Here is a 25,061-nt window from a genome sequence, read left to right as displayed (position 1 = left end):
TCAAATTCCGGAAATGTTGTTAAGAGAACTTTTATCTGTCTTGTGACTCATATTTCATTATTTTATCAGTTTTGCCAAAAATGTCCTCCAGTGAATGACCATGTACGGCACTTAGTTGCAGTATGACATAGGATGTAAGTATATAATAGGGACTCGATTTCGGTTTGTCTGGTACTGCTCAGGGGAGGCTCAGGTTAAACCGGCAGTGTTGTGAGCTCAGGTACCACACCTGCAGGCATGTGGCAGTCACTTGCCCTCACCGCTGATGTCCACTTGGATCCTCCCTCAGCTCAGGGTGTTGTCCTCTTATTCTCCAGTGTAATTACTGTTTCCCTTGTGCTAATGATTCCTTTATTACCATGAAAATAAACTGCTCTCATCAAACTTTCCCCTCTACATTAGGTAGATATACAATTAAAAACTTTTTTCAATTGTGGTAAAAAAAAATACATAGAATATACCGTCTTAATCATTTTAAGTGTATATAGTTCAGCAGTGTTAAGTACATTCACACTGTTGTGAGGCAGATCTCCAGAACTTTTTTATCTTGTAAAACTAAAACTGTACTCATTAAACAACTGCCAATTTTCCCTCCCAAGGCCCCAGCAACATCCATTCTACTTTTTTTTTGTTTTGAAGAAAAACTTTAATTGCTGTTGCAAACATCTGTATGAAGCGGAAATTGGTTTTAATATCCATTCTACTTTTTATTTCTATGAATTCCACTACTTTAGATATATAAATGGAATCTTAATTTCACTTAGCACATTTTCAAGGTTCACCCGTGTTGTAGCACATGACAGAATTTCCTTTTTGAGGCTGAATAATTGCATTGTCTGTATGTACCACATTTTGTTTATCCATTTGTTGATAGGCATTTGGGTTGTTTCCATCCACCTTTTGGCTGTTGTGAATTGCTGCTGTGTACATGTGTGCAATATCTCTTTGAGCCCTTGTTCTGAATTATTTTGGATATATACCCAGAAGTGGGCCTGCTAGGTTGTATTGAATTTTTTGAGGCATAGATGTACATTTTTACTTACAAAATTTTCTATTGCATGTAGCTGACTATTGAATTCGTTTTATTTGTCCTGAGATTGAACTTTGACATAAACAGTCTCAGAGATGCAATGTGAACTAGAGTAAACTTGCTTCAATTTTCCCTGGTTTATGATTTAACCTGTTGCTAATTTAAGGAAGGAGACAGTTTCTGAAAACTTCTGGCTGAAATGAAATAATCTAGGTATTAATTGCATATAATTTTTTCCTATCATAGTTCTTTTAGAGAAAGGCATTCTAGAGGGAAAAGGAGTTTTGGTCTTTGTTGATCTTTTTTTTAGGGAGGCTTGGTACAGACAGAGAACACTGGGGCCTGTCTCAACTCTTTTTTTTTCCCAACTAACCCTCTTGAACTTATTTTCTGAGCGTTTACTTCTCATTTACATCAGCTGAAGATTCTTAATTTTCTCTTGCCTTAACACAAAATAACTAATTAAGCCTCAGTATTCTCCCTCCTCAAAATTTTGGCAGTCATTACTTCTAAATTGTTAAGATGATAGCTAGCTTTAAAACTTTCATAGATTCACAGGAATTTGCAAAGATAGTCCAGAGAGGTCTCTTGTACCTTTTACCTAGTTTTCCCCTGAAGCTATTTTTAATTAAGCCATAAGCCTGAATATTTTTCCTTTAGAATTTTTGGGTAGTGGTTACAGAAGACTGTGAGTGGGTAAGGGCTGGAATGAGTCACTAATACAGTAATAAATACCCTCATAAAGCAAAAAGAAGGGGAGGGGCAAGAGGAGAGAGATTTGAGTCTTATTACTCAACTCCTGAAGTATTTGTAAAGAGTTCTTATAGAAGAAACAGAAACAGTAGATACTAGTCAGCCTTCCATGGGACATAAATATCTTCACCTTAGAAAAGGCTAAAGCAGACGTGCTTGCTGAAAATTCAGATCCAGGGTTCCAGCCTAGGAGTCTTAACCTTTCAGTCTTGGGGCAGGGCTTAAGAATCTCCATTTTCAATCACCAAGTGTTGTGTTGCAGATTCCTACCAACTATACTTGAGAAATTACATTTTAGGATTTTTAAGAGACCATAGTTTTGTTGCTACTTTATATTCTTATTAAGGTTACGGTTTCATAAGTCAAACTTGAGCATAGTTACACATGTACTTTACCTGTGGACCCCTACACACACACACACACACACACACACACACACGAAACAGATTCACTGCAGTCACATATATTTACACTCTGATTTATTGAAATCACAGTTGTGACCCATGAAATTGAGCCGCCATGCCCTGTTTGAAAACATGGCTCTGGTACTAAGTATTGTCCTTGGATGAGTAACAGCATGATGGCTGAGATGGAGGAGGACATTGATTCCCTTTCCTCTTTATCGTTTTGGTTCTTTGAAGAAGTTTTATTATTACTTCAAAATATTTTCCTGCTTTTGCCAATTTAGCCCCCACATTTACCAGTTCGGCGGTTTTTTGGTTTTTTTGTTTGTTTTTGGGGTTTTTTTGTTTTCATTTTCTTTTGATGCCTGCACACTTAAGTGCCTCTCTGCTATTAAAAACATGTGATGCTTGTTTTTTTTTTTCTTTTTATTATTTTTATTGAAGTATAGTCGATTTACAATGTTGTGTTACTTTCTGGTGAGTCATTCGTACATATATATATTCCTTTTCATATTCTTTTTCATTAATGCTTGTATTTATATACTTAAGAGGGTAAGGCAAGGGAAAAAACCCCAGAAGTGAAATTAATGTTCTCATTAAACTCCATGAGGGTAAACAGAATCAGATTCCCCAGCTTATTTGATACAAACAGCTTTAAAATAATTGGCTGGAGAGGGGAAGGTGTAGCTCAGTGGTAGAGCACGTGCTTAGCATGCACAAGGTACTGGATTCAACCCCCAGTTCCTCCATTAAATAAACAGACAAACAAACCGAGTCCCCTCCCCCACCAATTGGCTGGATCATCCTCCCATTGCAATCATAAATTAGAGGTATAGAAAGGACCCCAAACTCTGGTAAATTATTAGTTGAAAATAAGATCAGATTACTTAAATGAAGTAAATTAAGTGAAGTAAAGTTTAGCCAAGAAAAACGGCTAACATTGACCTATGAATCCTCACCTGAATTCTTTAAGGTATGAAATATTGTTACTCCATTTTACACATGCAAAGACTGAATTTAGAGAGGTTTAGTAATGCCCAAGGATACAAAGTCGGTAAAGGACAGCTGTGAAACTTCCCCTCAAATTGCAGTTTAGTTACTCCTAATAAAAGGAGGGAAATTTGTTCTCTGTTCAGTTACGGGAACAGCGTGTGAAAATGTAATGGGGCAAAATGATGGCTCCTTGTACAAGTTAGAAAATTTTATTGTTAATACAAATAGTGGTCTCTCCTCAGATGAATTAATACTGTTTTGTGTAGCTCTATGTTAAAACACAAAAATAACCTCTCTTTTCCTGTCATCTTGAAAAAGTGGTTATAAGAGAAGACTAAATGCTCAAAGTCCCTTGCAATTAAGTAGCCAGGAAGCAAATATTTAGGTACCAGATGATATTGTGGAATAAGAAGTTACTTTTTTGCAAAGTCTGATACAGTGAGGAGTGTATTCTTACTTGTGGATTAGCCCAGACCCAAACATGCCGTGCCCTAGGTAAAGAAGGCTTTCCTCTTCCTTTGTTGTTGTATTTGCTAAAAGTTGTTTGTTTGTGGTAGCCAAGCTAACAAAAGACTTAAGAAGGAAAACTCTTTAGACATTGGAACCATATATCCTGGTGTTGGCTCTTCCTGTATACCTGAGTTTAGGGGTCTCTGCAGCCCTAGAAACTTAATCTTAAAATTCTTCCCAACAAAGATATTCTGTACCTTCTTGGGGCTACAAGGACATTTTAGAGAATCTGAGAACCAAGACTCATCCTCCAGAAAAACAGACCTGTACAAAACATTTGCATCTAGTAGTGTCAGGTTCTACCTGACTGCTTGAAGCCAAGCCTTGGGTTCTAAGCATCTCTGCCTTGAAGGATTGGCATTAGAATTATATTGTGTTAAATATTGTTTGAATCAAGTAGTGCTCAAAATTGACATGTACTTGAGGAGATTATTTGCTAGTGTAATTTTGTTTTTATGTGTGGGAATCTGAGCACAGCAAGTTTAGACTTAAGGGGTATTGATGTTTAGCCCAGACAGGTTAAACCACAGTTATTTCTAAATCTACGTGAGAAAACAAGGTTATTGACCCTTTTTATTAGAAACTGAGGCTTGTAAAGATTTGTGTTCTGAGGCAGTGCTTTGCAAACTGGGTCTGGACCTGTAAGGGAGTCTTAAAATCCATTTAATGCATTTGGCTAGCATCAAAACAAATGAAAATAGACTACAGTAGGAAAAAAAACCATTCCGTATCACATAATATAAGGTCAAGTATTTAGTGAAACCTTTGCTTAGGTGTGTATTTATATATGTACATGTGCATGCATGTATAATATACATAAACATTTTTATTGCATTGCAATGTATATTTGGTTCCTAAGTTTTATTCCAGAACTTATACAAAATATTCCAGATAATTATGTTTTAATCCTCATCTTCCTCTTATTCATCTTGATTAATCTGGAAGTAACACAATTTTTAACTCTCTCTGCTGTTAGCAACTACGTGCAACCAGTCACATAGATTATTCTTCAGATGTTTTTTGGTGAGATATTTCAGATACCTTTTGGAAAAAGGCACCTCAGAAGTTACAGTAATCTTGCTTTTGCTTCTCTCGATTGTTACAACTCCTCCACTGAGATTTCCAGGTTTTCCATTCACTTTGATTCTCTCCTATAGAAACTGCTCAAAGTTGGCAGCATCCATGATTCTCTCTTCTATAGGGTGGGTGCAGTCCAGGGTAAACTTCAGAACCTGATTCTTTTTTTTGCCCCCCTTCGCCACAAGCTTTTTCACAAGCGCCATGGCGGTAGCGGAGGCAGAAAGGAAAATATTTCTTAATATATGATGTGATTTTAAAAAGTTACAAAGTCACAGCTTTATGTCCGTCTGCTTTTGAGGTAGTTTGAGTATCTGAATTTCTAATATTTTTGTGGGTTTTTCTTCAGGGGCAGATGTGGGGTGGATTAGGGCTTAAGAATTAGGGTAAAAGAGTAAAGAAACAAATGTCTTTGAATCTTGAGTGTTTAAATAATAAAGTTGAGGTGGGATTTTACTGTTTTCAGTAGTTTTGGGTAGTTAAGGCTGAATTTGTTTTGTGAAGCTTTTGAAAGCTATTATAACCAGAGGAAGATATGTAATAAATTTATAGTTGGATTTATTGGACATGTTTGTAGTTGAGCGAATGTTAAATGACTTTTAATATCAGGTTATCTGATAGAACATTCTTTCTGATTCAAGACTGGAAAGATCTGTTTTAAACAACGTCAGCTATTCTGGCATTGCTTAGAGCCACTATCTGAGTATTTCTCATTGTGCTTATACCTAAAATGCAGGACCAGTGTAAAAGCGGGGAGGACGTTGGGACTTGTGCAGGGAGGCCGTCTGTAGGTTTTTGGTTTTGCTTTTTAATGTGAAACAGTTTTCAGGAAAGGTCATACCAATAAATATTAGGTGGTGTTTCAAAAAAACTGCACTATAGACATAAGTTAATGGCTTCTTTTTTCCTTTCATTTCTTTCAAAGGTTTGGGCCCCATGGGATTCCTGTGACAGTATTTCCCAAGAGGGAATACAAGGATAAACCTGAAGCCATGCAGCTCCAAAGTCATACATTCCAAGAAGGAACAGAGGTCAAGCGTGAAGTGAATGGTGCTGTTCCCGATGACCCTTCTCCTGTCCCACCTCCCGAGCTGAACTTGGCTGAACGCCTGTGGACTTCCAAACCACCACCTCTCTTCCATGAAGGAGCACCTTATCCTCCCCCTTTGTTTATCAGGGACACATATAACCAGTCAATACCTCAGCCGCCTCCTCGGAAAATTAAGCGACCCAAACGAAAAATGTACAGGGAAGAACCTACTTCAATAATGAATGCTATTAAATTACGGCCCAGGCAAGTCTTATGTGACAAATGTAAAAACAGTGTTGTTGCTGAAAAAAAAGAAACCAGAAAAGGTGGTAGTGCGAGTGACTCTTACAAATACGAAGATAAAAAACGGAGAAATGAAAGTGTAACTACTGTGAACAAAAAACTGAAAACTGACCATAAGGTGGACGGGAAAAACCAAAATGAAAGCCAGAAAAGAAACGCTGTGGTTAAGGTTTCAAATATTGCTCACAGCAGAGGCAGAGTAGTCAAAGTTTCTGCTCAGGCAAATACATCAAAAGCTCAGTTAAGTACGAAAAAAGTGCTCCAGAGCAAGAACATGGATCACGCGAAGGCTCGGGAAGTGTTGAAAATTGCCAAAGAAAAGGCACAGAAGAAGCAAAGTGAAACCTCTACGTCCAAAAACGCACATTCAAAAGTCCACTTCACACGTCGGTATCAGAATCCTAGCTCAGGGTCCCTTCCACCCCGGGTCCGCTTAAAACCGCAGAGGTACAGGAATGAAGAGAACGACTCTTCCCTGAAGACAGGGCTGGAGAAAATGCGGAGCGGCAAGATGGCGCCCAAGCCCCAGTCCCGCTGCACCTCCACCCGCTCAGCAGGTGAGGCCCCTTCAGAAAATCAGAGCCCCTCCAAAGGCCCTGAAGAGGCCAGCAGTGAGGTTCAGGACACAGCTGAAGTGCCGGTGCCTGGGGAGCAGGATGAACCGCAGACACTGGGCAAAAAAGGCAGCAAAGGCGAGCTCTCTGTTTACATGACCCTAAATCAGAAGAAGTCTGACTCTTCCAGTGCTTCAGTGTGTAGCGTTGATAGCACAGATGACCTGAAGTCCTCCAACTCTGAGTGTAGCTCTTCCGAGAGCTTTGATTGTCCTCCAGGCTGTATGCACGCACCTTCCACCTCCTCCACTTCCTCCTCTTCAAAGGAAGAGAAAAAGCTCAGTAATTCCTTGAAAATGAAAGTCTTTTCCAAAAACGTCTCTAAATGTGTCACACCAGATGGCAGGACCATATGCGTAGGGGACATTGTTTGGGCCAAGATATATGGCTTCCCTTGGTGGCCAGCCCGTATTCTCACTATAACTGTGAGCCGGAAAGATAACGGCCTCCTAGTCCGACAGGAGGCCCGTATTTCATGGTTCGGGTCTCCAACAACATCTTTCCTGGCTCTTTCGCAACTCTCCCCCTTTTTAGAAAACTTCCAGTCACGCTTTAATAAGAAGAGAAAGGGCCTGTACCGCAAGGCCATCACAGAGGCAGCCAAGGCTGCCAAGCAGCTGACCCCTGAGGTGCGGGCTCTGTTGACACAGTTTGAAACGTGAGCACGGACAGTAAGGTAGGCAAGAACCTCTGGGAGGCGCCACAGAGTCTCTAGTCTAGCAAAGAGTAACTTCTATGAAACAGCATGGCCCAACTGGAGAGAGAAATTGCACTCAGTTGGCTGCTTTTTTGTACTTAACCTTATAGCCATTTTTAGACCGAGAAGCTTGAGCTGAACAAGCAATCAAATTTTGTCTTAAGGAACTGAGATTTTAGCAGTATTCAGTTTTGAAGTCTAAAACCATCTCAAGGCATAGGAGCCATAGCCTCAACTGATAATGAATTTTTGCAGGGACTGTTAATTGCCATTTGTACCTAGTTCTGTGTGTACGTGTGTTCATATATATACACACACACACGTGCGTGTATGTGCATGTGTATATACACAGGTGCACACATATAAAATATAGCCTGTCACTGTGTGACAACAGGTTGCATATTTGGGGTCATAGTAAGGGCTGGTGACTGGGGGAACGGTGTGGATATTTAATGACTACTTGTCTTTTAGTTAATGAACACAGTCTTTCTATGTGCATAATGGCACAAGCGTTTGACACTTGGGTGTTGGCAAGCTGAGATGCTTGCTGTTGAGTTTCAGACTGGGCAGATAGCCCGGTATTTGGGATTAAGACTGTTAAGGCTGGGTAGGTTTGAATCATCACTCTCTCTCTTTTGTCCAATGGGGACTTAACAAAAACTTTCAGACTTACCGGTTTGGGAGTTCAGATAGGTTTGTCTTTGGATGTGTAAATAGTTGATTGCTAAATCTAGTCAGATTTCTCCTGACTGACTGGCTGTTCCTAAATTCTTAGGATACATCCCGGTAAATTACACTTTGTGAATTAATTGTTATATGTGTAATTGTTGCATTTTGGATGTGTACCTAGTTTGATAATTTTTAAAAAAATATTTCCATTTAAGGTATCTGTTTGCAGGTCAGAAAATGAGAAACTGTAATTGTGTAATGCTCTGAAATGTAAAAAAAAAACAAGCTGTAAATAAAATCAACTAAATCCAAATTATTTGTGTGTGTTTCTCAAAAAGCCTTGAAAAATTTCAAGATGGTAGAAAACTATACTTTGTAATAGTGTATGGAGGAGGAGAAAAATCACTTTTTCCTATTTGCCCTATCAGGGAATGTATAATGAGTGTAGATAAAATTCAAGTAAGTGATTAATCAGTATATTCTAAAAATGAGGCTTTGTAGTAGAGGTCTGATATGCTTCTAGATTTGAGGCCCTGCTCCCACTTTCTCATAAATGTATGGGTTTTAATTTTTTCAATCTCATTTTTTTCAGATGAGTTTTTTCATTAAAAATTTTTTAGCCTTAATAATTAATTTTCATCATATACTTTTTTTTTTTAACATTTGTGTAGATAGAACCAGTCTCTTTTCTGCTTGGTATCCTGCCTCAGGTATCATTGCTTTTGGGGCCCATAACTTAGCTGACATGGTTCATCTGTCCCTAAGATTTGAGTTCTTATTTTCCATTTTTAGCTTTGTATTGTTAGTGAAAATTCTGATGGATTGCCTGTGGAGGCACGTTTGTCCCAAGATTTTTTAAGTTGCTTTCATATTTTTTGTGTCTAAATTTTTAAATTTGGTATGTCAGCTTGACACTTGGAAACTTAGGACTTTCAAAGAGCAAATTTTTGTGGATTTCTAGGTAATCCAATTTGAAATCTCTTAGTTACTGGGGAATTAAATAAGAAAATGGAGATAGGAAATCAATAGTCTTCTGTCAGCTTCCTTAAGGTCATGGACTTCTGTGACTATGTACCAGTTTCTGCAAAAGCAAGTAGAATTTCTTCTGGGGAGCTCAGTCAATGCTTTTTGATTATAATAAACACACAATTAAAAAAGATGTTTCACCTGAAAAGAACATATTCTTTCCTGCAAACAGAAACAACTATACTATCTTAAAAATTCTTTGATTATAATAGGTTGCAAGACGCTCAGTGTGATTGAGGGGGTCTTAAAAAGTTTTCCAAGTATTTGTTTCAGATTAACGAATTTATTCACTTAGATATTTTTGAAAGTTTGAAATCTAAGGTTCAGAAAGATTTAAACGAGGCAGAGCAAAAAGTCAGTTAAAATATGTAATTCCAAGGTTTTGTGTAATGATCCAGGTGAGTTTTATGTTAACAGTGGTTCTGACTGATTACTACATAGTCAGGTGGTTGGACTAACATGCTCTGGTGGCATAAACCAAATCTGATCTGTTTCAGAAGCCATGGAAAGAAGAAAAAATAGTAAAATCATGATTGTTGAGTACAAAAGGAACAATTTGATACAGTACATACTTCTAAGGAAAAAGTTGAAGCATAATCACAAATGTGCACCATCTCTAATGCCAAATAATCCCTCAGTTTCAAACCAGCAGTCTGGCATATTTCATCTGAAGTTTCAACAGGGAAAAAAGTTTTCAAAAATTTCTCTAATCTTCAGATGAACTATGTATTCTTAACACTAATTCAGTTGCTGCAAACAGAATGATGTTTTATTCAAATAGAAGTTTCTTAAGTAGCTGAGATACAGTTGTCCAGTATCTACTGTGGATGGACATAGAGATGAAGTGGGTAATTGCAGCCATTTTTCTTTTACATTCCTCTAAGGAAAAAAAAAAGCACTCCTTATATGGACATAACCAAATGGGCAATTTTTTTCTTTCTTGTAGAGAGAAAACTAGGCTTAAGCCAAATGTCTAGCGGTCTAAGAAAAGTGGCGAGAACCGGATTAGCAAGGGGGAGAAACGAAGGGAAGAAAGAACTGAAAGCTGAAGAGATCTTTATTTCTAGATGTCTTCAGGAATGTAAAGCATCAGTGTTTTTCCCTTTTAGTTTTCTAGAATTCATAGACCCCAAAGAGTCTGGTCTATAAACCTGGGGCTCTTTAGATGTGGAAGAGCAGAGAAAGTCGGGTTCGCTAGTCTGACGCCCATTTGCAAGACGATGATGGTGTCTCCTGCCCGGCTTGGTTTTGATGGGAAAAATCTGTAAGTAATTTTAGATTGTTACCAAGAAAAGACAGGACAGACAGAAATACAGATAGGAGGGTGGACTCGAGGCAAAGGATGTGGACCTTAACTGAAATCAGCTAAATCAGTGTATATCTTCATTAGTGGGTCAGTTTCTAATTTACAAGACACTGAGTTGCAACCCTCTTTGAGTAGGTTGTCTGCACTGTTGGTTACGTGGAAGAAAAGGTACACATTTCCATTTATAGACATACATTCTTTTATGTAGAGTAGCTGAGTTGGGAATTGGAAATTCCTTAAGAAACCTATAATTTGGATCTAAAATTAGATTTTCCCTTTTAAGTTGTGAATTTTTTCTACAGTTTGTGCTACACTGGTTCACATTTGTTGCTTCCATAGAGCAGAGACTGGCAAATGTCTAGAAAAGTGGATGATGTTTTAAGTCAGGACATTGTTTTGATTTTGGGCCCAGTGATGGCCTCCAGTAGGGAATTTGCCAGAGAGAATTCTGAAGACCCAATTTCTAAGTTGGGACAAATTTAGTGTTTGCTTTGGGATTGTACTAATATGGTTGCTATTAAAACAATCTCTAATTGAGATGCTTGCTGGAGGGAATTCAGAAATAGAACGGGAGGCTGGTGCCATGCCAACTGCCAGGAGAAGTCAGACAGCTCGGCTGCCTTAATTACTTCTACCTGCTTCTGACTTGGTTACGAGGCTCTTCACAGTCTGTATTTACAGTTCGTGTCCATTTACTACACTGCTTCATTCAACAAAGAGTGAACAGAATTAAAAGCTGAAAGAGTTAGCAATTCCAGTTGTAGGGGTCTGGACGATCTGCAGTTTGTTTTCCAGGAAGCCTTGGGGTCTTTGCCATGGACACTAAAGGCAGACGAGAAACAGCTCAACTCTTTCTTGCTTAATCTTTTCTCAAGTAAGAGACTTCACATTTATAGACTCAAACAGGTTTTTTTTTTCCTTTTTCTTTTTTTCTTTTTACTTTCCTTCTGACTAGGTGGAAATCATTTTTTCCTTCATGTTAGTAGAGCACTGTAATTTGCTGGTTTGGCTTTTTTTTTTTTTTTTTTTTTTGTATTTAAAAATTGTCACTTAATATACCAAACATAAAATTTACCATTTAAGCCATTTTTTAAAGTGTACAGTTGTGTGGCATTAAGTACCTCCACATTGTTGGGTAGTTGGCACTGCCATCCATTTGTGATTTGGTTTTTGACAGAAATCTTTTAAGTTTGGATGGGACTGTCCTCGAAGGTGTTTGGAAATTAAGTCACAGGAGTGTCTGTCTTGGTCGAGCACTGTGATTGGCACGTGGTGCTGGAAGCCTGGTTTCCTGCAGTGCTTTGCAGTCAGCCTGCAGTGCTGACAACTCCCGCGTCCTTAGCGACTCACTGCCTCCTGGTGACAGTCTTAGGCCAGTTAGTATGACTGCATTTACCTATTAAGAGTAGGTTTTAGGGTAAAACCGTTACTTCCTAGTGACAAAAACAATTGTTTTGGACAATTTTATCAACATGGAAGCCATTTAAATGATTTTCATAATGGAATTTGTTTCCAAAACTTAAAGTATTTACATACCATCACACTCTACCATATTTTTATAATATTCATACCATTTTCCCACTCCTTATGCCAGTACAATCAGTGGAAAACATACACCTTGACATACATAGATGATTCTATTAAAATTGTAAGGTCATTTTGTGTACCACACTTTGGTAGGAAATACTGAATTAAATTTACCTTTTTTTTTTTAAGGTTTTTTTTGGTGGGGGGAGGTAATTAGGTTTATTTATTTATTTGTACTTTTTGAGGGAGGTACTGGGGATTGAACCTAGGACCTCATGCATGCGAGGCCACATGCTCTACCACTGAGCTGTACCCTCCCCTCAATTTACTTTTATATTGTGCCTTTAAATCCATTTTGGATAGACTAAGTCAGATTTTAGTGCATCTAAATAATCTCTGAAAAAAACCCTGCCAAACTTGAATTTTTTTCCCGTAGAGCCTATGTTATGCTGGCATAAAGGAGAGATTTGTCGTGGGGACATGTAAAGGAAAAGAAGAAATTCTCATTCTTCAACTCAGTAAATTACATGGCTGTAGTATAGATGTCATCTAACTTGTGGGCCTTCTTTTGTTGGACACTTTGGCTTATAAAACAATTTCATAAAACTTTGTTGAAAACTGACCAGTTTTTCTGGAAACTTTTCTTAAAACTTGGTTTAAACATGAATTAAGTATTTTTTCTTTAAATTCCTAATTATTTTTAAAGTTTAAAACACAGCTATTATTTAAATATGGAATTTTCCTTGTATCATAAGGATGTGACGGTTAACCTTTTCATTGCACTAGAATCATAGAAATCTTTCCAGAAACCTGATTTAAAACTCTTTATAAATTTTTTCTGTCCTAGTGCGGGTATCTAGAAGGGAAACCAGATACTCCATAGCCAGAGTGTTAAGGCTGTGTCATAATCGAATGTTTTTCCTTTTCATGTAAACTAAAAGGCTTGTAATGATAACGTATCAAGTTTTAGCAAGGGCTTGTTTTTTGTTTTTTAAGTAGGATAATTTTGTAACTCAGTGTCCCTCACTTAGTTCTCTGTGGCACAAAGATTCACTTAAAAGCTACTGAAAAAGCCGGGGAGGAGTAACCTCCCCCCCAGGTAAAATGACAGGTGTCTTTGCCTGCCTGGGGAGACTGTTTTTGTGGAAGTGAGAGAGGATCACCCCGTGTAAACGACAGAAATGGGTGGGTAGGAGGATAACTTGCCAGTGGTGCAGGTGAGCGGGCGCACTCGTTAACATTTTTGCACAGTGCTCAGTGTCCGTCTTACTGAGCAGAGTCCTTCGGTTCCACTTTGCAGGCACGTGGCGGAAAGGATAGGCTCTTGAGCCAGATTTCCTAGATTCAAAGTCTGACTTGGATCTGCCACTCACGAGCTGTGTGGTCTTAGGCAGGTTACCTCCGTGTCGTCATCCGTGACGCGGGCGAGGGTAACCGCACCTCCTCGGAAGGTAACGGAGAGTTTAAATGATGAAAGCGACACTGTCTGGCGCAGGACTGAACTACTTGCTGTCACGACCACAGCTGCCACTTGCCGTACGTGGCACAAAAGCTTCCTTCGGGTAGCTTTTGGTAGGGTCTGTCTGCAGCGTACACTCAGTGTAAATGAAAAACAAGCTGTAGCACTGTTACTCTTACCTGAAAATTCCAACAGGCATTTGTGGAGGGTGCCTGGGGGTTATGGTGAGGGGAGAAGTGCATTCAAATATTTCAACTCTTGCGTGAGGGAGAGTAATTCCATCGATGCAGACATTCATGTACTGACTACCAGTCCCCATCCTCGAAGGCTGGCGCACCCACATCCTCTCAAAGGCGTGAGCGGTGTCTGAGCCGGTGGGGCCTGTGGAGAGGCCCCGAGGCATTTCTAAAGGTACCAGAGGCACAGGGCTGTACCTGGCAGCTTTGGAGTGGTGACAAGTAGCTGGTTTGTACGGGTGCTGTTTCCTGGAACCTGGTGTTTTATTTCAATATTTTGCCAAAAGGTGAAAAAGTGGACATTAATTGGAACATTCCTTTTTATTGCCACTGGTATGACTGCATAGCAGATGGTGTCCCATTTCTAGGAGGGAAATACCTCACATTCCAAGGCCTTGATCTCTGCACGCCGTGGCCGTATTTTCCAGGGGGTGGTCATTTCTACCCATAGCTCGCTTTTGACGTGCTGCCGATTACAAATCGAGGATTTCCCCTTGCAGCTTCGTTTTCAGGAGGGACTCTGACTGGCAGTGGCACGTTTCGGTGTGAGTTCTGGTATGCTGGAAAGAACTTTGTGCAGTTGGTCTAAAACCCTAGAAAAAGAACTGGTTACAAAAATAGCACGAAGGCTAGAAAAACAGGGTGTCTGTTGTGAAATGAGGCGTGATCGATGCTTCCCTCCTTGGTCGTGTTGTGTTGTGCTGCGCTGGGTTAAGAGAATCTTTCTATTCCATGTTCAGCGAGACAAGGCAAGAGGTACATGTACGTGATTTCAATTCTTTAGTTTTTAATTCTGGGCTTCGCTCTAAGGCTGTGACCTCTTCTACTTCGTTCATGCTCTAAAGGGGAGACTGAATGCTGACTCACTCTGTTCTGATTTGCCCTTTAAATCTGTGCTGCCTCCCAGGAATGGTGGCCATTGCTGCATGTGAGCTTTCTTTTAAAGGACAGAATAAGTAACTTCCAGGGAAATTGCTGCCTTTCATGAGGGTAGCCTTTTACCGCCTCACTGCCAGGGCTCCCTGGCTCTTCCTCATGGATCCTGTTCGCTTCTAAAGAAGAACCTTGAGACCCTTAAAAGCACTGAAGGGAAGTTCACCTCAAACATGAGTGCAGAAGACTCGCGGGCCCGGCTCTGTGGCCTGGGCCCTCACGTGCTAATGTTCTACATGGCATTTCTGGGCACTGGGTGGGGAGCTGCACAGGGAAGTAAGATTCTCTGATGCACCGTCTTGACTCTCCTCTTGCCTAGAACTGAAAAGGAGAGCCTTTAGAATGGCTGCTGAAACCCAGGAGGGCGAGGTTCAAAAGATAAATTCTTGTGCATTCATATTCTTTTTTCTTGTGTGACTGCTGTTGGGTTATAGCTAAGAGTATATTTAAGTTTTGCCATGAACAAAAGGGTAAATAACCTCATTTAAGAAAACTGTTCTCTGAATTAAATTCAGAAGTAATCATTTGTATATAGATCAGTTGTATGAAATTTCCCCTTTTCAGTGTCAGAGAAGCCTTTTTTAAGGTTTTGATTATGTGCTACGGCTTCTAATTTAGCATTTAAAAATATTTTATTATATGGATTGAACATTATCTAAATCAGTGATCGCAGAGTTGCCTACGCTGAAGTGGTAATGAGATGTTCCTTACGCATTCTGTACTTCAAGCAGGGAAGCAAGGAAACGAGCAAATGGGTTAAACAACACGGCTTCAAGGACAGTCCTTCACTTGAACTGTACTTTGAAGTCTCTGCGCTGAAAGCCAAAGTGAGAAAGCTTACCTTGTCAAACCTATTTCACGCAGGTGTTACTTCACAGTAAGTTCAGGTCTGAGTGTTCCGCACAGGGGCCACCGGCATTCAAGGCGAAAGGGACGCAGGCAGTTCGGTTCATTCTTCACAACGGTCTTTGAGCGCATTGATACGATGCAGATAGGGTGAGGACTTCGGCCGCTGCTGAATACCGAGCCGATCAGGACTACGCCAGCGCTAGGCTAGGGTCAGGCTAGCACAGATTTTTTGTCAGGAGCATTACGTGTGAGCTAGCGCTGGAGGGCAGCGTCCGGTGAGCCTGAAGGCACTGTGCTGCTCCGCTGACTTGGGCTGGAGCGTGCCCTCTCCTGGCCAAGACTGGTGTGTACACACCCTAAGTCTGTCCCGTTGGCACCAGAGCTTCACGTTTTGTGAGGCCAGCAAGTTATCTAGAATAAATTCATTATGAAAATTCAGCAGAATTTTGGTCTTATTTTTAAATTTTTTTTTTGTAAAATGGATGAAAAAGAACTCAAATGACTGCTCTATTTTTGTTAACTTGGTTTTTTCTACCATAGGTCTCAACAAATGGCAGCTATTACATCAGACAGTGACGAGTCCTGCTGCTCCCTTACAGTGTCTGACAGACCACTGTGGATTCAGACTGGGAGCATTGAAGTTAACAGTGAGACGGGCAGGTCTGTCTGTGCTAAGCCCTGCCACAGAGTGAAGAGGGCGTCATGTCATCACTCCCGCCCCCGAAGTAGCTCAGGCTAGATGTAAACGAACGCGCTAGTTCTCTTTCCTCCGTTTTCACTGACCTTGGTAGCTGGGTGCGCCTCATGTAAGTGCCAGTTATAGTAAGTGAAATTAACTTTTCATTGCTGTTACCTGCTGTGTGGAAGGAAACCAAAGCCCACCACCTGTGAGCCTCGGAACCGAGAGGAGCGTCTCCCAGCGTGGGAGAGGCTGGGGGCGGACGGCAGGATTCCATCGGACGGCCGCCGAGTCTCCGTGGAAAGGCAGATAGTGCATTTCTGTCTCATTTCACTACCTCAGTCTTTCTTTGTCACTTTTATATTCATTATTTTAACTTCTTAGATAGTCATTAATATGAGAATATATATATTATCTCCATATATGAACATAGATATTCTTAGTGAATTAAATCAACCCCCAAACAAGTCAAAATTCAGAGGGTGGCAAAAAATAATGCTGAAATGTAGTTGTAATTATTTCTTTAAGCACATTTACTCAGACCTCCTGGGATAACGCCTGAAAGGCTTATTTTGGGCTCTTATGTGACAGGGAAGGTTTAGGGGTTTTGCTGTCATTGCTGCTTTGGACTTGGGATCTTTCTGGCTTCCTTGAATGAAGGCCCTTCACCCTCGGGCGTGTGACGAGCTGTAACCGGGCCGCATCGCTGCCCGGGAGCTGAGCCTGCAAGCTGGCTGAGGACAGCACGCTTCGAGTCAGGGCTTGAGGCTGGGCTGTTTGGGACTCTTACCTGCACAGGAGTGGTAGCTGCCCTCGTGGTGGTCTCTTGAGCCCCATGGTGGTCTCACCATTTTGTTTTCGGCATCTCCCACAAGAATAGTAAGATCTGCGCCCATCCTTGGCTTTCCCGCCAACTTGAATAGGCCTCACTAAGGCTGAAGCCAAAGACTGAGAGTGATAAACAGAAGGAAGTGGAATTGTACATGGGATTGGCTGTTTTTTTCCTTTCAGTTTATAAAATGGTGACATTTACTTCCAAAGTTCTGTGTGAGTCTAAATTTTATTAGTATTATTATATTAGTGTAATATCTTAGTTTTAGAAAATTAACTCTTCCTAGCTCAGTGTCAAATTTTAAAATTGTTAATCATTCTGCTGCTTTAGTGATGAAGGACTACATTCAGTTTCCATTTTGATGTGTGCAGTATTTACGGTTAGAAGTCACTTTTCATTGCTTAAGAACTGTGCTAGGAAGCCCCGTGAACTTTACAGACCCGGACCCACAAGTGAGTGATGCAGGGCAGCACTGGAAGTTCTGAGTGCCATCAGAGACTGGGGGATGCAGCTCATTGGAAACATTTGAAAGTTAAACATTGGGAGGATGGGGTTGGTTTTTCTTTTTTCCCTTTTTGCATTGTTTGTTTTGCCTGTTATTTCACTGAAGGTAACCACATCTTTGGTTTAAGAATACATCTGACTGAAAAAAATCATCTTTTCCATGGGTCACCTCTTTTGGGATTCAAACTCTTATTGGTCCTTAGGCTCCCAGGTTTGCGAGGCGTGACCAGGGACCATAGAGGGTTTCAGTGGGATTCGTACCACTTCTTGGTATCAGAGGGTGGTCGGTAATGTTGGGCATTCTGGTCACGCTGCTTGGCAGTAAGTTTTATATAAGCCTTGTCCTTTATAAGTGTTCTGCTCAGAGTCCTGCTTTTTGTTGGCGGTGTGGTGCAGAGTGCCTCTGCTGATACTCTGGTTTGCTGGTGTAACAAGGGACACTGTGTAATCCGGCCAGTGTTATGCTGCCTTTGGTGCCTTCTAACGTGCCGTGTGTCTCCCTCTGGGGACGCACCCTCCAGCCCCTCTTTTTCACTCCTGCCCACGTGCAGACAGTGTAACCTGCAGCCAAGTCTGACACAGCCTGATGTGTAGAACTTTGCTTGCTAGAGGGCGGCTGCTGTTGTGTTTCACAGTCCACACAGCAGCTCAGGCAGCTACTCATAAACAAGTTATTTTACAAAATACGCTCAAGTGCAGATTGACTATGTGAAGGTGACAACCATTTTATTTGTGCTGGAATTTGGCTGGATTACTTCAGAGAACACGAATGCTTCTGCTGGTTTAGAGCGGTAGTAAGTTGTTTTCTCAAAACGAACAAACAAAAAAACAAACAAAGCCATTGGTCAAGTTTAACTGATTTAAAAGAAAAAAGTCAGATGTGATCCCCCAGTCTATATAGGGCTCAATTTAAACCAGGACAGCGTCTTCCTCATGTAAGTACTTGTGCTTAACTGCATTTTCTTCCTTTTCTTTACTATATTTCAGCACAGAGACATTAGCAGGCCGCTGGTTTCATCGGACCTGTACCACAATGACACAGAACACCTGAGCGTCAGGACTGAATGAAATTGGAGACTCAGATTTTTAAAGCTGCACTAAGAAGCTAATGTTCAGGCAGTGGTTAAAACCAAGTCTGTAATGGGGCACTTGCAAACCGTGCTGTATTAAACTGAAGAAAAGGTATTAGGGGAATATTTTATAAAAAGTAAACTATTGCAATAAATTATGCATCAGATGAGAAGAGTGATGTGAGATACGCAAAGACCTCTCTCGAATTTTACGTATGAAGAATCACTGATAGTAACTTCTTTTGAACGTGAAGTCCTTCTCAGTACAGCTTGGACAGTCCTAAAAGGCATGGGATGTTGACAGAAATGCTGAATTATTTGTCATACAAAAACTGCTTTCTCCGAGGTTTATGTTCATTAGTTCAGCTATGAACTAAGATATTTCTAAAACGGCTCTCCTGTGAAACAGCAATAGTCACAAACGCCGAGGCCAGTGAGCCCGCCAGGGTGTCAGTGGAATCAACAGGAAAGATGACCGAACATCCTACAGGGATGGCGCCACCCCCCACCCCGCCAAGAACATTTGCATCTTTTCTTCAGTAAAGCAGGGCCAGGGCTATATTATCTTAAATATACGTTTGCTTGTTAGATCATATTAAGATGTATTTATTTGCCACCAGTATTTAACATTTTGTGCACATTTTCATGACTACATTCTTATCTTTCAAATTCTGACTCAAAGTGGATAGGCTAGTGTTGATCTTGGAGTGAAAATATACTGAGAGCGAGTCTTAATCCTACTGTGCTGGAGAGGCGTTTGAGCTTCTCCCTGTCCTTACTGATTTGGGTCTAGTTCAGGAAAGGTGACAATGAATTGTCTGACCTCTCTCCACAGAGAGCTCCTGTGCTCTCTAAGTGCAAGAAAGTCTCGCAGGTGTCAGTGCAACTTGACCCTGGGTAACAAGCAGCAGGAAGCCGACCCATAAGGACAGTGAACGTCTCACGCGTGGCATATGAGTTCTCATTAATGGAGACCGTCATGTTTTTGATTCTGGAAAATACATGTTATGAAAAAAACCTTAGTTTTTCTTTTTTAATGAATGGAGAAAACATGAATGAGACAAGCAGATGGTCCTGTTAGTACTACATTTTTAAGGCTTTTATATTTGATGGTGCAGTGCTTTTAATAATAAAACTAAAGTTTTTTAGTGGCAATACTGATTTATTTTTTAAGCCAGAAAGATAATCCATATTGATTACTTAATACAAAAAAAAAAAAAAAAAGGAAAAAAATGCCAAAAAAACTTTTAAAAATACAAAATTCATGTGAAGCAACATAATAGAAAACTGAGCATTTGGCTCAAGTGTTCACTTTCCAGTCTTACTATGTAGGTTTGGAATTACTTAATAACCCCACACTCCAGATGAACAAAAAGTTCTGGGTGAGTTTCAGAATATTTACTCTACCTGACAAGGATTTTACAACTCGAGAAGGAAAGGTAGGCAGTCCTGCTTCTAATGAGTTAGTGCAAATTCTGATTACGACGTAAGTTATTCAGAGTCTCGATGGCATTCTGAAATTGCCTTTATGGAAAATTCCTTACCATGAAGTCATTGTGCATTTGATCAGGTCTGAAGAAGTCAGCTCAGAACTGCAGCAGCAGGCGTGCTGACGACGACACGCACGCCAGTGGCCCCTGCTCTCTGGCCCCAGGGTCAAGGCTGGGGTGGTTCTTGCAGACACGTAACCCGGCAGCACCTTTCGGGTTCACGCCCAGAACCAGGTGGCTCCCAGGTCACGGCAGATTTTGTGTATCAAAAATTTTAACTAGGCTTTGTAAGTCTGTCTTTGTGCAGAGTGATGGGCATGACCAGGAAGTACTATAAAGGCAAACGAACGGGGAGAGATCTGGTTTTAGTGTCTAATAGTTTTTCTCATGACAGAATCTCAAAGCTGTTATAAATCAGATTTTCATTTTTTAAAAAACAGAACTTCGTGGTATTTAAAATCTAGACATACCGTATTGCTGTTTCCCTTCCATCGCTTTAGTTGCTTAATATTTAAGCTTTGCTTCATGCTACCTTCGTCTGTATTTCAAAATCTTCACAAGCCTATTTCATTTTGTAGACTTGAATGACAAAAATTGTTTTTCATCTAAAGTATGCTGAGACTTAACTGTTAAAGAATGTTGTGTAACATTTATCCAATAAAGTCTTGATTTTTAAAAAAAAAGTTGTTATTTAAAGCCTATTTGTTTACCTTTTAGGACTTAGGTTTAAAAGGTTATTTTTCAAACTGTTAAAATTCAACCGCTTTGTCCTTCAGGGAGCTGTTCCAGGTAGCACTGCTGCCTTAGGGCAACAGCCTGGAGTTTTAATCACTGGGCGATTTTATGGGTTCTCTTTATGAGCAAGGATAGAGGAAGGGAGAGTAGTTTAGGATCCTGTGCACAAACATTACTGTTTTCTTTTCTGGTGGAAACGAATAACCTACCATTCAGAGTTGGATGTAATTAAACAAGCATCTACTGGTCGGTTTGTTTGTTTTAATTTTAAGGAGTCCTGCCCTTATGGATAAATGGTTGCTTCTTTAAAAGCCCACTATGTCCAGTGTGAGGTCAAGTGACCAGAAGCACTCAGCTGTCTTGAAAAATTTGCCTCTGGAAACTACCAGATGAAAATTTTTTTTTTAGGGCTGACCCAGAAACTTCGGTCAGTGTGCCTTTTCTTTTTTCCATTTGAGTAAAGCAATCCCTTAGAAGCCTGCCTGCTATTCCAGAGGATACGTGGCGACTTTAATCGCAAACATTCTCCCATTTCAGTTTATCTAATGAGTATAAAAAGGAGGCCACTGGAATCTGGGTCTGTTGATACCTCTTTTTTTCCACAAGTTTCCCACAAATGAAAACGGAAGCAGAGAACCAGGGAAGGTAAACGCCTCATGTGCAGGTCAACTGGGAAGGCCTGCGAGAGCCCCCTCCAGGGCCAGCCCTCCTCAGCCTGTATCCGTGTCACTACGTTTACAGACACAACTTCTGCAAGACACAGATGCAACCTGGGATCTCCTGGACGCTGTCTTAGATGAGGAAGCATGAGTTTAGACTGACGCCTTCAAACATGTCCTGTAGACTCTGTTCCAGCATCGCCCTGGTTGGTTCTCTTCACATCTGTCACGTCTGATGGCTTCAGAGCCCCAGCGCCTGACAGGCGTCCCCATCCGGGGTAGGCCGTATTTCTCAGCAAGCTAGAACTAGCAGCTGGGACTGAATCACGGCCACAAAGGGTAAGCTGCGGTTTCCCCGGCAGTGGGGCAGCCGGCTCCTCCGCACTTCAGCTAAGGGGGGAATTGCGAGCTTCCCAAGCGTCCCCTGGAAGGGAGGGAAGCAGAAGGTACAGGGAGTCGTAATCCTTGTCTGGCTGACAGACATTAACTCCTACGCAGGGGGGGCCTGTTCCTAGCTTACAGCTAGCTCAGAGGGCTGGGGAATCAGAAGAAAACTCAGATGAACCCCATGTACCCATCCCTAGCTTCAACAATTACCAACTTGCAGCCAAGAAGGCTGAAATTTTTGATGCTCTGAAATGTAAGAACATCCTCACTAGTTTTCATAAAGTAATTTTATCACCAAAGGGTTTCTTCACCCTTTGAAGGGCTTTAAGCAGTCAGATGCTCTGGTTATTTCGGCCCCACCTCCTGGGCTGGCTGGTAGCAAGTGGTCCATTTCTCATTTTCAGGGGCATGAATGGAGTTGGTCTAGTGTGGGCTCAGGACTGCTTTCCACACAACAGAAGGAAGTGACTGCAAATGATCACCTCCTTTCTCTGCATAGCTATGCAGCTCCCTGGAAGAACAGACTTTCCAGCCACTTCTGGTGGGATGTCTACATCCTTTTTTAAAGGAAATCCAAGTGATGGAAGGAATAAGCTTGTTACTATAGAAGTGCAGGGGGGTGGGGCTGAAAGGGTCATAAACATGTCACCGAAACTGCCTCCAGATTTCACTAGGGTGTGGGGGTGTGTATCAAGTACACAGCACACACCGACAGGCGTGTTAGACAGAGAGTTCAATGCCTTAAGAAAAAAGGGAGAGACGAGGCAGGGAGGTGACAGGCAGGATCAAAAGGGGGCGGGATCCCAGAAAGCAACATGGACAGGACAGCGGGCTGGCGGCGACCACCGGGCTGCAGGCTCAGCGGCACCAGCGAGACTGAACTTGGGCAGCCCCAGGCCTGCCTTTCACGCAGAGGCAAGTTCACGGGAAAGCACAGACAGCCGGGAGGAAAGGGCAGGAGCCTGAACCACCGATTTCTCCTGTCCTGTGTGATGGCTCAGATTTGCACTCTGGTCTTGGAAGGTTACTGGGCCCTTCCCTTTAAAGACCTTTCTCAAGAAGATTAAAGCAGCCATTAACCTGAATGGCTGTTCCCATCCTCCCTGGTCTATCACAGCCTTCCCCTCTGACATTCCAAGTTTCACTAAACCGGTTGTAAAGACAGGATTTGCAGGCCTGCTCAGCTCTTGGGCTCAGACAGACAACCTTACAAACACACCTTCCCATCAGGTTTACACTTCACGGCTGCTGGCAGCGCCCCACTCCACAACAGTCCAACCAGACATTAACACGCCTCCAAAAAGGCCCTGTGTCTGGTCTTCCTAAAGCTGCCTGCATTCCAGCTTGCGAGCTGAGAGGTGGACGGCAGCCGTGGTCCTGGAGGCCACACACAGACCCAGGGAGCAGAGACCGCGGCCAGGCCCAGCAGCGTTTGCCAAAGCGGTCCCGTCCCTTCACCTATGCACACTGCTGCAGGAACGCCGACTCCTGTCATCTACGGACTAAAACGTTCACGCCTTTGACTATACCTGAGCAAGTCTGGAGGTCCAGTGCTTGAAGTCTTGTCACTTTATCGAGGCTCAGATGCAGGCCCAGGGCTGCGGTGTTGCGTCATTAGCTAGCAGGCTCGGCCACTCCCAGCCTCTGCATCTCCGGTGGTAACCTCTATTCCTAGAAGCACAGTAACTCGTACAGCGATAAGGCAGGCATTTTGCAGGGTGGGACAAGGGGCAGAAGGACAGGGGAAGAGGAACTCAGCCGCAGGGCTTGTGATAGAAGGGGGACACGTGGCAAGTCTTAGAGTTCTTAGAAAAAGAGGTTGAATTTTAAGAATAGAATTTAACCATGGTTCAGATCCATGATGTGAGAAAATGAACTAACCCACGGTGCACTCCGCACAGAAAAACTGCCACACGAGTGTGTATCTGCTGTAGTAACAGTGCCGGTGCCCCGGTGAGTGGAAAAGCTGCTCACGTGTGGGTTAGCACAGTGGGGACATCTACAAACACAAGACGGAAATGTGACCTGGGAGAAGGAGGGGAGGCTGAAACTAGAGGACAAGCTGGGGACTCCTCAAAGTCCCAAGACAAATCCTTGTAAATATCCAAAAACGAAAATGTAAAAACCGGGAGACGTGCTCACAGGCCACGCTGAATGATCACCACCTGAGGATGCTCGACGTGACCACCCAAGATGGGCTTGACTGGCTTAAATATTTACCAAATATCTTTTTAAACTTCACAAAGGGTGCAATGACTAGATTCACTGCTGAGAAGTCCTAGCTGAGTCCTCCAAACTGACTGGAACTACACACGGATCCGAATGAAAACACTTCTGCAGGGAATTAACCGGAGCCTTAAGGGCCAGGGGGACGAGGCTGTCCCGGCAGCACGTGGGGAGCCGCGGATCAGCCCACTGGCCCGACTCGGGGAGACCAAGACGCTGTCTTTTGCTGCCTCCCACCACATTCCTTGGAAAGTGAAAAACGGCACGTAAACCGTCTAAGCTGACATTTTAAATCACTTTGCTGGGTCTTAAAATTTTGAAGATGACTAGTTTCTCCTTGTCTTGAGGGGACAGATAGCCGTTAGTAGCAAAGGAGACGTTTTAAAAACCAGGCGCTAAATAAAGACCCCAGAAATCTCAGCACGTTTGGATAGAGTGGCTGTTCACACCGAGACCACTTTTGTGGAATAGCCTTTAAAACCAATTTCTCAGTTCCAAGTAGACCGGTAGGTGCTGGTGCTATTAACGTAAGTATGGCCCTTACCTGCTAGGAGCTCACGTCTATTCAAGGAGGCAAACAGGTAACAGGTCATAGTATTAAAAAAAAATGTGTTTGAGTCTTCAAGGAAATTATAGGAGATCCAAAATTATTCTGATCCATTGCAATGTCCCTGGCGTAAGAACACATACCGTGTCACAGTGTGACTATTTTAAAAGCAAACTCTGGCATACTTGCTTTGGTGTGGGGAGGAAGGCACCACAGAACTTAAATCGTACACCTCAGCAGGAGGCGGCAAATGCAGGCCCCCTTCCTCCCCCTTCCTCCACTCTTTCTACTTTCAACCCTTTCAGGATTTTTCTACAGTCAAACATTTTGAGAAGGTTTGAATCCATCTCTTCCAGATTTTGGAAGCAGAGAAGTTAACAGTAGTAGATAAACAACTTGGCTTAAGCAAACTCATGCCTACTTAGATCCCCTTCCTTTCCTTTCCAGACACATGACTTGGCTCGCTCACTAGAAGCATTTCGTGTTGGCCTTGTTTGGCCTCCTGCAAAATTTCAG

The 25,061-nt window shown here is 41.9% G+C and overlaps 2 protein-coding genes and 1 pseudogene across 6 annotated transcripts in view; 1 reads left to right on the top strand and 2 right to left on the bottom strand.

Moving 5' to 3' along the window:
• The window catches only part of PWWP2A (PWWP domain containing 2A), a 30,382-nt gene extending 10,620 nt beyond the window's left edge, over positions 1 to 19,762 (top strand). The window contains exons 2-4 of one of the 4 annotated variants that reach the window (XM_031449429.2): positions 5,693 to 6,657; positions 15,957 to 16,076; positions 18,419 to 19,762. In XM_031449429.2, the coding sequence (XP_031305289.1) occupies positions 5,693 to 6,657; positions 15,957 to 16,076; positions 18,419 to 18,432 (1,099 nt within the window). In that variant the 3' untranslated portion in view covers positions 18,433 to 19,762. Of the gene's footprint in view, positions 1 to 5,692; positions 7,391 to 15,956; positions 16,077 to 18,418 lie in introns of those variants that run through there. The other 3 variants (XM_031449428.2, XM_031449431.2, XM_031449427.2) reach the window with 3 other exon arrangements.
• On the bottom strand, positions 4,593 to 5,344 carry LOC105099904 (large ribosomal subunit protein eL22-like; annotated as a pseudogene).
• The window catches only part of TTC1 (tetratricopeptide repeat domain 1), a 50,470-nt gene continuing 43,540 nt past the window's right edge, over positions 18,132 to 25,061 (bottom strand). Inside the window, exons 9-11 of one of the 2 annotated variants that reach the window (XR_010380411.1) lie at positions 23,654 to 23,771; positions 23,302 to 23,443; positions 18,132 to 20,322 (exon numbers count right to left, since the gene is read on the bottom strand). The gene's annotated coding sequence lies outside the window, so the exon portion shown is untranslated. Of the gene's footprint in view, positions 20,323 to 23,301; positions 23,772 to 25,061 lie in introns of both variants that reach the window. The other variant, XR_010380410.1, reaches the window with a different exon arrangement.

This window comes from Camelus dromedarius, chromosome 3, assembly GCF_036321535.1.
Source record: "Camelus dromedarius isolate mCamDro1 chromosome 3, mCamDro1.pat, whole genome shotgun sequence".
Lineage (NCBI taxonomy): Eukaryota > Metazoa > Chordata > Mammalia > Artiodactyla > Camelidae > Camelus > Camelus dromedarius.
This window is presented reverse-complemented; position numbering and strand designations above follow the sequence as displayed.